Source organism: Sebastes umbrosus, chromosome 21, assembly GCF_015220745.1.
Source record: "Sebastes umbrosus isolate fSebUmb1 chromosome 21, fSebUmb1.pri, whole genome shotgun sequence".
Lineage (NCBI taxonomy): Eukaryota > Metazoa > Chordata > Actinopteri > Perciformes > Sebastidae > Sebastes > Sebastes umbrosus.
Window position 1 is genome coordinate 5,248,534 of NC_051289.1, and position 13,504 is coordinate 5,262,037.

The 13,504-nt window shown below is 40.4% G+C and overlaps 1 protein-coding gene across 5 annotated transcripts in view; it reads right to left on the bottom strand.

Annotated features, from left to right (window-relative positions):
• Positions 1 to 13,504, bottom strand: part of LOC119480267 (rho GTPase-activating protein 21) — a 94,238-nt gene that overhangs the window by 34,201 nt on the left and 46,533 nt on the right. For all 5 annotated transcript variants that reach the window (XM_037756381.1, XM_037756382.1, XM_037756379.1 and 2 more), the window contains exons 2-3: positions 11,646 to 11,834; positions 6,658 to 6,679 (exon numbers count right to left, since the gene is read on the bottom strand). In XM_037756381.1, coding sequence (XP_037612309.1) covers positions 6,658 to 6,679; positions 11,646 to 11,834 — 211 coding nt within the window. The remainder of the gene's footprint in view (positions 1 to 6,657; positions 6,680 to 11,645; positions 11,835 to 13,504) is intronic.

Here is a 13,504-nt window from a genome sequence, read left to right on the forward strand (position 1 = left end):
GTCTCGTTTCACTAATCGCTGCACTTTGTAAAAAGGCCACAGCTTTGTGTCAGAAACCTCGGCACACGCTGGGGGAGGGCACGTCAATACACCTTAAAGCCTCCGACATCACTGACTCTGTCAAGTCAGCAGTTTGTCCTTTGGCATGTAAGTAAATACAGCCTGGTCTCCTAAAAATTACATTCCCAGACAACTAAACTGCTTGTCGGAAACTTATTTTCTCCCGGATTACGTTCGTTTTTGACGTATCACAAATAGGGCTTGGCAATATATCAATATAGTATATGTCTTTTCCTGGTTTTAAAGGTCTGGTGTGTAGGATCTGACGGTATCTAGCAGTGAGGTGAGGAGATTGCAACCAAACTGAAGCCTATCCCGTGTGCCAAGCGTATTGGAGAGCTACGGTGGCCGACGTGGAAACGTGAATGTCCCTCTCTAGAGCCATTTGTTACTTGAAAGAGTAGAGTGTTTAGAGTGTGTGTGTACGTAGGAAGTGAGTGGTGAAGCAAGAGAGAGAGAGCGGCGGCGATGGGAGCGAGTAACGTTATCGACTACGGCCCAAGCAGGAGAAATTAACAATGTTTGGTTTGTCCGTTCTGGGCTACTGTAGAAACATGGCGGTGCAACATGGCGAACTCTGTGAAGAGTCCGACCTGCTCCCTATGTAGATAAAAACGGCTCATTCAAGTATGTAACTTCCATTCATATTTGACCAAAAGACCTTGAAAAGCAAACTGTATCTGCTGAGGAAGAGGTTGATGGCGGATGAAAGCTCTGTGGTTGAAAAAGCCAGTAAGATTTTTTTGTCAGACTTTCTAAATGACCTCAAACATAACTTTGCTGTTTCTGTAAAGCAAATGTATTACTATAATACAAACTGTAAATACTATATATACAATAAATTACTTATTGGCTGCCAAAAACACCACTACCAATATATCTGTGATAAGATAACGTTAACACAAAAATTTCAAAGTACAACTGTATACAGTGTGTTGGTGTAAAACCCAGCAGGGCTAAATTCCTGGAGGGCTGCAATCATTTCACAATAAGTCATTCCTTGACTGTAACATTCCCAACCTGGGACAGACATCCGATGTAGAAACACATGCCTGACACCACCGCTACATCACAACAGATTCTCTCTCACACACACACACACACACACACACACACACACACACACACACACACACCAACACACACACACACACACACCAACACACACACACACACACACTCACACAAACCAACACACACATACAACTAGTGTTTTTTCCAGCACAGACAGGAAGGTGGTGGAATACTTTCCATCACTTTTTTTTTTTCTAGGAATTCCAAATACCAAAAACCGCCCAGGGGAAAGAGGATATACTGACCACACGGCAACAAAAAAAAACAGTTTTGTTTTCTTTCTGTAAAACAATCCAAAGTATCTACCAAGGGAGTTTAAGTTCAACTGAGGGAACAAGTGACAAACATCTGGAAACAGATGGGGTGATTTTAGCCTAAAATATTGTCTCTTGCTTTAAGAAATGTGTGAAATGAGCCAACTGGCTGAGTAAGGAATGGATTAAACTGTGTGTTTATCTGCTCTAATGTCCGCTGCAATCATTAGCATGTTTAGCTCACAAGCTTACTACCTACAGTGGCACTAGCTACATTAGTTTGTCCCTGAATTACTTTGGGCAAGTTACATCCCAGCCAACATTAGAGAAATAGCGTTACATTAACCAAACACATCTGGTAGCCCAAACAGCAATATAATGAAATAATTGAAAAAAATTTCGCTGGAGCGCCATAACAAGAGTCAACAGCACCTCACTTGTATGGCAGCTGTTGTTAATTGATAACCGCTAATAAACAAAAGAAATCTGTATAGGGCCAAATAAAAATGTATTTGGGGTAAGTAGATTTCTGACCTACTTGCCCCACTGGTCAAGTAAGAAAAAACAGTAAACTGAATATCTTTGGACAAAACAAGACATTTGAGGACGTCATCTTGGGCTTTGGAAACAACACTGATCGCCATTTTTCACCATTTTCTGCCATTTTATAGACCAAACAACTAATCTATTAATCGAGAAAGTAATCAACGGGTTAATCGACAATGAAAATAATCGTTAGTTGCAGCCCTACTAGATTTAGCTGATACAATCTGCCAGCAACAGCAAAAATGACGTTTGCCAGGTAGAAATGAAAAGCCTGCTTTAGTCTACCTCTAGTCTGAAATCAAGAACCAACTTTTAAAAACTACTATGAATTTCTAGCGGTAAATCTGCCACTATTATAACAGCAAACTACATATGTCAGAAGAAAAAGCTTAGCAACGGAGCACCTTGGAGAGTGCTTACATGCCACATAACTGCAACGTCCCGGGTTCAATTCCAGCCTTGTGACCTTTGTTGCATGTCGTACCCCTCTCTCTCCCCCCATTTTCAATCTGCCTCTACACTGCATGTCATCTGTCAAGTAAAGGCGAAAATGCCCAAAAATAATAATGAAAAAAAAATAGCTCCTAAAAAGAAAGCGTTACTGAGGGAGCGAATGGTCAATTATATTTGGACATTTGCCTAAAAAAGCTTCTATGACTCGAGTCTTAATGTTAAACAACTTCTATGTGGGAGGCTGTATGTCATAAGAAATAAACAAGCTGTCAGATTTACAACTACTCACACTCAAGATAAAAAGAATAGTCAGGAAATCTACTTGTAACCAGAATTAAATAAGAGAAAAACACGCTATGAAATGAGTCTAGATTTGAGGAGTTCAGTGTAACAAACTCAAACTGGAAAAGTCAAGAAGTCGTTGAGGGCAGAGAGAAAACAGAACAGAAACAGAAAGAAAGTCAGGAAGAATTAGAAGCAGAGAAAGCGAGAGAGAAAAGAAGACAAAACTTTGGACGCAGCTTTGTTAAAGAAGGTGGGGCATTAAAAAAGCCCACTGGAGAATACTGGGGAATTCTGTTTGCTTGTGCTGCACTACGTTCCCTCTGCAGACTTTATGGGAACGAACCTAAAAAAAGGGGGGGGGGGGGGAATAAAGCTGGTATCTGCAGAGAAAAAGTGTTTCACGTTGAATGAAAAACAAATATTTGAACAGATGGAGACACTTTTTTTTTATGTTGCTGAGGTACCACAGCTTCATAAGCATAGCACAGAGTCGGATTTTACCCTTCAACAACTTGCTAAAATACACAAAAAAAGAGAAAGAGACACAGGAAAGGGAGAGACAGGCAGAGGAGGGAGGGAAGAGGAGAGGAAGTGAGATAGAGAGGAAGATTTGGTATGTAGACAACCGCTGTGAAAGGAAATAAACAGATCCATACTTGACACACACACACACATCATTCCTCCGTTTCCATGTTTCCACTCTGCACCTACACACTGTATGTCGATGTTTACGGTTGTTTATCTACGTCGGCGTGTGTGAGCGTTTGTCTGTGTGTGTGTGTGTTTTCTGGAGGTTTGAAGTGTTTCCAGCGGCAACACCCAGCTAGTCAACATGCGGTCAGCAGCCCCCCCCGACACTCTCCAAACACCAACAGCCTCATCACACACTGGCCCAGAGTCAAGCAAATAAACTGCGCTGCAGAGCGCCGGGGAGGCCGGGAGGCTGCAGCCAACATCACAGACAGACCCGACTCGGCCACAGAAAACTGGAGAAAGCTGAAGAATGTGACTTTTTAAAAGAATGTTAAAACAACTAAACACATTGGACATATTATCTGTCTGGGTCTGTGTGTGTTTACGTGGTTTTTCGATCATGTTACGGGTGTCTTGGGGCGTGTACTGTTGTGTTGGTGACCAGCAATGTGGGTCTAGGTTGTCACATAGCAACAATAACAATTTGCAGGCGTCAGTGAGAAATGACACCAAAGTTAAACGTCTAGGAGTCTAAACCCACATCAAAACTATTTTTTTATTCCCTCAGTCTCTGGCTACGTCAAGAATGAACTTTGAATCTCAACCTTTTAGCCAACAAGCACAAAAAGTCCTTCAAGTACTTAGGAAATGTTTGAAAATAAACTCCAGGACACCTGCGCAAACTCCATCTGCCGAGGAAGAGTGTATAATACAGTACGATTGAAAGCTCCAGAACAGCTGCTAAATGGACCTTGTGGTGAGAGTGTTTTGTCAACGGATGTTTCCAAAGGTCAAAACTTGATAATTTGAAGGTATACAAAATGAGCATACCAATACACGTACTGCCTCTGGAGAGCAGAGAGGTTGAATATCACCTTTTGCATCATTCTTTAAAAAGGTGCTAAATGCGAGTTTGGCATTTGGATTGCCTCCTCACGGCTCTCAACATGGCGACAGCTGAGCCAGCGGCTTGTAGCTAACGGTGAAAACTAACAGAGCTGACAGAGCTAACAGTGTTTATAGGGGGAACCAGAAGGTGTGTGCTACGCTTCTGCAACAGTGTTGTCGGATGAGACAACCATATGAAAGCAGTGCAGAGCGGCGTCTGTGAGCTAGCCAGCGGAGCACGCTCACATGCACTAAAAGGCACACACGGCCGGCCCGGCAATGTCAACAAAGCAAAGAGAAGCTCTGATTACAACACACACACAGAGGGAGAGAGACTTCATTCTCTGCTCAGGTAGACATTACTCCTCTATATCTTTACATAGAAAATAGTTGTTTGCTGCAATATTAATGCTCTGAATTTCAAATGTAGCACCTTTAAGTTTGACTATCATATATCGACCACAGTTGGGTGATAGGAAGAAAACCTATAATTAAGGGCAAAACTACTGCTGACTGTAGTCATAACAAATCAAACACAAGATGAACAGAATGTTGTTAGATCTGATTTAATCTCTCAGCAATGCGATTTCATCAAAAGTCTGAATTATAATTAGTCAAATCTGAGTTTTTTTCATCATACTAAGATCCAGCTCGAAGTCCAGAAGCAAGGTCCCAGTTATCATAAAAACTTTGTCCTGTAAAAATGTCAAAATTATCAACTTCTCATGAGCTTCCAGCTTTTTAGCAATGCATTCTTCAGATAATTCAATTGTTTTTTAAATGGGTTTTTTTTACCGTCAGATGCAAAATAATTTTCTCAAACTATAATGGAACACTCCAATCCTTCACAATACCTAAAGAATTGTAAATCCTCATATCTGGAGATACCCTGATATCCATTTCTGACTCCCTACTACCTGTCATCCTATCACCCCCACCGCTGAGCCCGCTGAGAGGCAGAGGAGGATTTATGAGAGGCTGGAAGCCAGCCAAGTGACTTCCTGTGACAGCGGGGGGGCTCTCCACGCCAGGATCATTATTCACCATCTATTGTAGCTTTGCGGTAAATGGTTCTCATGCACTGCATTTACCACACACTACTTTATGACACTGGCACACACACAATCACACAATCACACATGACTTCTTTCAGGTAGAGTCACAAAAAGGAATCCAAGTTCAAGAATGTGCAGCCACACTAATTCCCTGTAGGGTTTCCTCTACCCACAGCAAGGCCCTCGTGTGGGAGATGTTTAATGTTTTGAGGCCTGTGTTGAATGAGGCGGGCGGACATGGAGGGGTTAAAAAAGGGTGGGGAGGGGGGCGGTGTGAGGAATGTGACACTGAGGGCCAAGAGGGATGATGAGGGACACTTACAGGAATCTCTCAATTTCCCGTTGAGAGGCGTTTAAGAGTCAGAATTATCACAAAAGTGCTGCGCTCACCCTCTAACCCTGGACTCTTCACTTTCACTGTCCACTCATGCCATAACAATTCACTGAATCACACCTGGTAGGGCTTTGGGTTCATTACAAGCCAAACAAACAGCTAATGATGATAATCTTCTCCCTTTTACTCCCAGACAGAAAAACTGCTGCCAGAGAGGTATCAGTTTGTTTTAAAAAAGAACGATCTGAGCTTCGATGAGAAAACACAAAAGCTTCCATAAACTGAGTGTAGGAAACATGCCTTTTTTCCAAAAAAAAAGTGGATATTTATTTAAACAAAAACACATGGATTATTTCTCTAAAACCGCACTGTTGCTGTTCAGTCTTCGTGCGTGTTTATGGGAGCCCATGTACACGTGCTTTGTGTTTCTATATGCCACTCAGTCATGAGATGCAGGGCTGTTTAAGAAGGCTTCAGATGAAGCGCAGCGGAGCAATCCTCCTGCATTCATGCTGGGCTGGAGACGTGAGCTGAATACTGAGGGACTGGGATGATGAGCTGGATGCTCTGAGGAATGCCGAGGCCTTGCCAAGCTAACAGCAAAGCTCTGAAGAGCAAAAGCTTTAAAACACCAAAGTGCAGCAGGACACCGCCTGTCTGCTTACAGAAAAGACTGCTTCACCTGCATCATGTTGTTTACACCAGCTTTAGTAGCACTCCTGGGTCAAATGAGTGCATTTATAGAGCTATTGATGGGACTGAATTGCCAACGCTAATGAAATGTTTAGACCGAGGCACAACGAATGCATCTATTTCAATCTATAAGGAGTGAGAATACATTAGAGTAATGGACTGTCAATCCTAATTTGATGCCTATTCTGTGGAGTCACTGAAGAATAGCTGAGAGTTAATGGTTTCTGTGCTGTTCTTATTGCAACACCTGAGGTCCAAGATCACAGAGCACATCTCTAATGCATTATATATAAAAGAAAAAAAAATGATTTTCAACACTTACCTCGGCTGCCATTGTCTTCATCCTAGAGGAAAAAAAACAGAAAGTAAATGTTAGATGATTTGTGATTTTATTTCATTGAAGAGTTTCCCTTTTGGGGGAATTATTTAATATGGACTTACATTCACCATGTGGACACAAACAGGATCATTTTGATCTGTAACTGCTGAATATGTAAATATGCAACTGTTTGCTAACAAGTTCATTGTTAAAAAGGTTTGTTAATATGTTAGTTTTGTGTTCACAACTTGTTTCTGCTGCCCTCACGTGGCCAAATAAAATTAGTTATTACAGGTTTTAGTATTTTCTGACATTTTATAGACTAAAACATTAATTGATAATCAAAATAATAGTTATTTACAGCCCTACAACGCGTCTCTCAGCACTGAATGAAGGATGAGATGATCCACAGAGAAAAAGGTAAGTGTTCATTATAATTTAACACAGTTACATAATTAAGACACAAGAGGGAACAACAAGACTCATGGTGATCCAGAGCAATCCAAAAGCCACTTCATCGCCATGTTTGTGTTATTTTCAATTTCCTCAACACATAAGACCTTAATTTCCCTCCGAGTGCCAGTTAAACTCCACACACTCCTGCTTTAATCCACTTCCCCCTCAGTGACACATATGTTGCCCACGTATCCTTAAAGACTCCCTGCCCCCCCCCCAAAGCTTTCCTTAAGACGCTCTGACCCTCTTCAAGCTAACCCCAATATCCACAAACTGTGATTAATCAAGAGCTCCAATCCAAGACCCTGAAAGTAATTACAATGAAATGTGATGAATGTACAAGGATGAGGATTGTCGGTTGGGGTTACGTAATGGGGAGAACTGGTTCGGGTGTACAGTGAGTGTGACCTGACGGATTGAAATTTAAAGCTTCGGTTTGAATATTTCCCAGAATCACGTCTTATGATAAGACGGCCACAGAGGACTCAAGACAGTCGGCTAAAAGTTTAGTTATGTAATTCTATACATCTACCCGAATGTCTCAGAATTAATTACTACTACGACTACAACTTCTTACGCAGGAGACTAAAGGTTCAATTCTGCTTTACCAGGAGCTGCCAGTGTTTTAAGTGGAGCTTTGACGATACACATATCTCCCAATTCGATACTATCTTGCATCTAACTTGCATTTTTTAAGTATTGCGATTCCATATTACGATTTATTGCGATTTTTGTTAACTTTTTTTTAACACTACACCATGGAAAAAGTTGAATCATACATTTTTAGGGACTTTTACTTTGTAAAATATCTAAATTAATACATTAAAAATGTTTGATTGTCAGCATGTATGTAGTCAGAGATGTCCTGAAGTCAAATATATCAGTTATTGTCAGGTATTATTTATTATTTTTTTTCCAGCAACCTTACTAATTTAGTGGTATTTTCTTTTTAATTTGTAAGGGATATGTAATGTTTTATACTTCTGGTGAATATAATCCAATCAATCTTATTTCCATATATGTGTTTTGTATATACAGTTCCATTTGTTAACATCTGATTTTGAAAACCGGACATAGTCACACGTGTATACTTCCTCTAACTTCTCAGAGTCCGTCGCTAGCTCTCCCGTCAGCTCCATTCTCTCTATACATCCATGGTCAGCTCCGTTTGAGTGCATTTAACATAAATGTCGGTATATGGGTGCTCTACAGTTGTAGCGTCAGCCAATTTGACCACGGAGATGAGAGTGACGGCTGGTTTGACAGCACGTTACCGCCATACGGTAACGTTTCCTGTCCATGACAGAGTTAGCATGTAGCTTTAGCCGTGATGTCTAGCTCTGCTTTTCCTGGAAATGTGTGAAACCCAAAGTGCTTCCATACTTTACTGGATGTGTGGTGTTTACCACGTTGGATTTAACATGTGAAGGTGGAGGGTGTATCCACGCGGACCCTCCGCCGTTTTCTGCTTTCTCGTCTCGGCTTTGTTTTGGCTTTTGACAGATACGGAACGGATATGACGTCACGTTACTCAGACTACAACAACAAAAGCGGTAACTTCCTCTTACCTCAAATCAAGCACTTATATAGATTCTGGTATTAAAAAATAGATTTTTTAAATCACAATATATAGGTAAATCAATTTGTTTCCACTCCTACCTTTAAGATGAATTTACTGCCTTCATTTTGCATGGTATACATCTCACTCAATATTTCCAAACTTGCTTCTTCAACCTTCATATCCTTTTATTAAGTTACGGCAAGATCACAAAGCATGTAGTGGCCGAAACAACATTGTGATACCCAAGAAGGCCTCTGGGAGAAACTGCCTATGTTTTTGGTTACACAAATGTCTGAAAGTGTCGCGCCACAGCTTCTCTTTCAACATGCAGAACAGAAGCCAAAAGCTATAAACAGAAAGCACTACGCTAACGCTGTAGGAAATCCTTCTGTGCAAACTGAAGAGGTTGTCAAAATACACTTCAGAGGAAAGTAAACCCAACTTATCCTGAATTATCACTTACAAAAACTAATAGTCAGGAGGCCGCGATAAGCTTTGAGAAAGCTGACTGGAAACACCGGCCCATTTATTACCATTAAAGAAGCCCCATCGTATTTACCCAAAGCCCTTTAGTGTGTGTTAGTCTGTGCCCATTAGGAGCCGGATGTGCTGTAACATCAGGATTAATACCAAAGGGCAGATTGGTGCTGATGTTATCCAGAGGACGGCTGGCAGACGTCCCAGGTGGGATGATACAAGTCAGGCAGGCTCAAATAAAACCTTTACATGTTATAACAGTTCAAATGGAACATTGTACTGCTCTTTAGTCTGCGTCAGTCTGTTGCCCAAACAGATTAAATACTGATTGTATTTCCAAGTGCTTATGTACAATGGATACCATTCAAATAGCCTAAGCTGTATCCCAATTCTATGCTACACACTAATTCCAAACAGGGTTCAGTATGTCATGTGTCCACATTGGTAAAGTGGCAAAATTAAGTATTAAAGATATCAGTATGTAAATAAAATCTGCTCCATTAATCAATAAATTAATTGTTACGTTTATAGAATGTCAGAAAAAGTGAAAATTACCATTTTTCACAATCTAAATCCCGACGTGACATCTTAAAATGTCCGACAGTACAAAAAAAACCTTTACAAAAAATATTCAGTTTACGATCACAAAAAAATAAAGAAACGCAGCAAATTATCACAATTGAGAAGTCGGAACTAAATCATTTTTGTCTTTTTTTGCTGAAAAAATGACTTCAAACTGTTATCAAAATACTTGCAGTTTCCTTTTCTCCCCATCGACTAATCAATTGATCAACTTATCATTGCAGCTATGCCCCTGGTCCCATTTCATTTTTGCCATAGACAATATTATGTGACTCATGTTTGGAGCACTTATACGGCTTGGATTGGCATGAAACTCTCTGGGTCGAATCATCTGTACAAAAGATGAGCAACCATGTTAGAAAATATCTGTTTGTTTTTAATTTAAAAGGTCGAAGGCACAAGTTTGCATACATAAAAATTAAGGCAAGAAGTTAACTACAACTCCCAAAGTGCCGTCGGTAAGAAACATCCAATCAACAAGCTCAAAAATCTTTAATGCGCAGAAGCTAAAAATTTGTAGCTTCACTTTTAAATTCTGGGTAAGGTTTGGATTTTGAACTTGCTACAGCTCTGATTTGCACCCATAAATGGCTTCTTCTCCTTGACAACTACAACCAGGACTTATGAGTATTGTAGTGTTTGACACCTGATCCACCAAACTGATGAAATATGATTTGTCAGAAACCAAGCTGAAATTGGAGGGGCACTCGAAGAGCGCAGACCTCCTCCAAGGCCGTTTCCATAAGTGAAAAATAATGTGTGTATCTGCCTAGTGATTCGGATCCGCTCTATGGGTTCTTGTTTGGCCCATGATACACCCTTCGACCAATTTTCATTCAAAGTAATTTTTCCGTAATCCTGACAAACAAACCAAACCAAAAACATAACCTTGACAGAGGTAATAATTAAAGCTGGTGGCCATAACATAAACCTATACCATCATCATATTATTCAAGAGAGTTCCTTGTTTCTGTGTTAACTAACATTAAAAGAAACATCTGAAATGGGAATACAGAACAGAGAAGAACACTTCCTCCTTTTTACAACTCCACTCCACAAAGGAAACTGAGAAGCTCCTCACAGCTGGAGAGAATAACAACAAGTGGTGGATGGTGGTGAAACAGCTTCAGGAGGATCTCAGAACAGCAAGAGCATGATAAATATGATAAATAGTTCATACTGTATGCAGTACCTAAGCAGTGTGGAACTGGGACACATCGCTAATGTCCCAACAGCACTAAATACTGAGGTGTTTATACAAGTCATGATTTTGATTATGTTTTCATTCTTGTATCACGCAAATCTGGTGTTTTCTAATCATTACAGACACTAAAAAAGTCACATTTTATGATTTCAATCTGGAACACTGACTAGTAGTTATACGTTTCGGGGCCTTTAAAGCGAGGCCAGAGTTAGCAAAGAGGACAATAGCCAATAAAGTGACTCGTATTTGGAGTGATGTTGTTGAAATGGGTTGCATCATAGAGCCAATTTGAAGAGTAAATAGCGCTGATTTACTTTGTCCGATCAAATGCGTCCTGTACTGTTGCCGCTTGGGTAATTTCAGTCACAAAAATCAAATTTTCCTTAAACTATAGCATCTAAATCAAGTTTTATTTCCTTAAAACTGCCTGTGGTCTGAGATTATTTCATCTGTTTCCAATGTAATGTCTCATTTAGCACAGATTTTTATGTCAGTGTCTTAAATTAAGTCAAACCCTCCTACTGGACTGAGGCTTACATCACTTGAGTCAACAGAAGTTTATTTACTTTGGAAACATGATTCTTTTTCTTACCTCAACTTGTTTATTTTAAACAATTACTCAGCTCTAAATTGCATTAGCTGATATGAAGGTTGTTTTGTTATATCTAGTAGTGTCATCAGAGGGGTAGGAGACGACGGATGTTCAGTTACCTTCAAAGAGTTGTGGACGGCGGACTCCGGCGGGTAGACGATGAAGTGTCGCAGCGTGAAGCCGAAGCCCTGGGAGGTTCGGCGCAGGTGAAGCGTTTTGGGCCCCGGCCAGGAAAAGGGCTCCTCCTCACCCCCGGGAGAAGCCACGGCCGACGCCTCGCTCTGATCGCGCCCATCCTTCTGCTTGGCCTGAGAGGAGGACAAACAAACATGTACGTCAGTGTTGATCTTCAGCACATATACAGGGCTCACAACCTGCACTGTGATGTTGAAACACACAGAAAACGGAAAGGAGAGGAGCGCTTTAAAGAGACTAATTCATCATTTATTTTGGGAAACAAGTTTATTTGCTTTCTTGTTGAAAGTTAGGTGAGAAGATTGATACCACTCTCATATCTGTACGCCAAATACAAGCTAACCAGAGGCCAGTTCGCTTAACTTAGCATAAAGAAAATGCCTACTTGTGATCCCACATCGCAGGTTGTGGCCTTAAAGTAATATTTTTATTTTTATTTTTTTAACTCAAAGCACTTTTAGAGGCATATCAGGTGAAAGTATACAGTTTCAAAACAAAAAGAGGGAACAATTGATAAAAGTTAGAAGAAAATGAACCTAATCTTGTGTAACAGAAATGTTTTTTTTCTCTTTCTTTCCCCTAAATCATTATCACCACCCGCAAAATGTATCTTGGGACCCGTTGGGCCATCTCGACAACCCACTGCTGGAGATGATGCACCGCTCAAATGTGGTTGTGAAAACAATGACGCACTGATAGTAAAACTGCCATTTGTCCACTGTTGAGGACTATATTCACATCCACAAAAAAAAGTCACTCCATTCACTTCCCCCCTGGAAATTGTGTAAAGAAAAGCGGTTTTGCTAAAACAAAGAAAAGTGTGTTTTCACAGATGAAACAGCCCGCGGCTAGGCATAGATATTATTGATCAACTTCATTTAAAAACACAAGAAATCCCTCTGTTGCTGATTCAGGTTATCAGGCTTGTTTCTGCTGAATAACAACGGTGTCATTTTGTGCTCAAATGGTGAGAATAGAGATACATAATATATCACATTCACTAGAAGCTGTTGATTAAGACATCAGATGAGTCTCAACTTGCAAATACAGAAATGTTCATTTCCCTCAGCAGCACACCCGGCATCCTCACATGAAAACTGTTAAAATGTCGGTGACAGAGGCCAGAAATGCAGTCGAATAATTGTGTTCCTAAGTTGTGGTTCATGTCAGTGATCACAATATCTGTCAAAATAATCATGGTCATCATTTAATCCACATTAGTACAGCCACAAGCTCCACACAACCATACATATGGCTTTAGTTATTGCACATTTGGGGCTTTGCAGGGCTATTTGGCGTGTTTGCACGATGACAGACTTATCTTCTACATTCCTACTGTGACTAAGACGGGATAAAAACAACCCTTGAATGCTGGCAGCTTGCGTAACATTACACACGTATGCATGCATAACTCAGCACATGCTACACATCGGCAGAAAAACTCTTTTTAAGTGATTTTAAATGTTTTATAACAAAACGTGTTTACGCTGACTCGGTCTCAGATGGCAACTGTAGCTAAGCTGAAAAATACAGTGAGTCACAGACAGCAGTTTATATTCATGAGTCTTTTCCTGAAGATGATGTTACAAAACACACAAAACAAACACACAGAGGGAGTACGGGTGGTCACAGATTACATCAGATTGCATTGTGATGAAAGACTAAATAGTATATTGTAGAGCTGCAACTACCGATTACTTTCATTATTTAGTTTCAGAAATAAATATTTGGTATAATTGATAAAACGTTTGCTCTAAAAAATGTCCATCACCGTTTTCTAGTC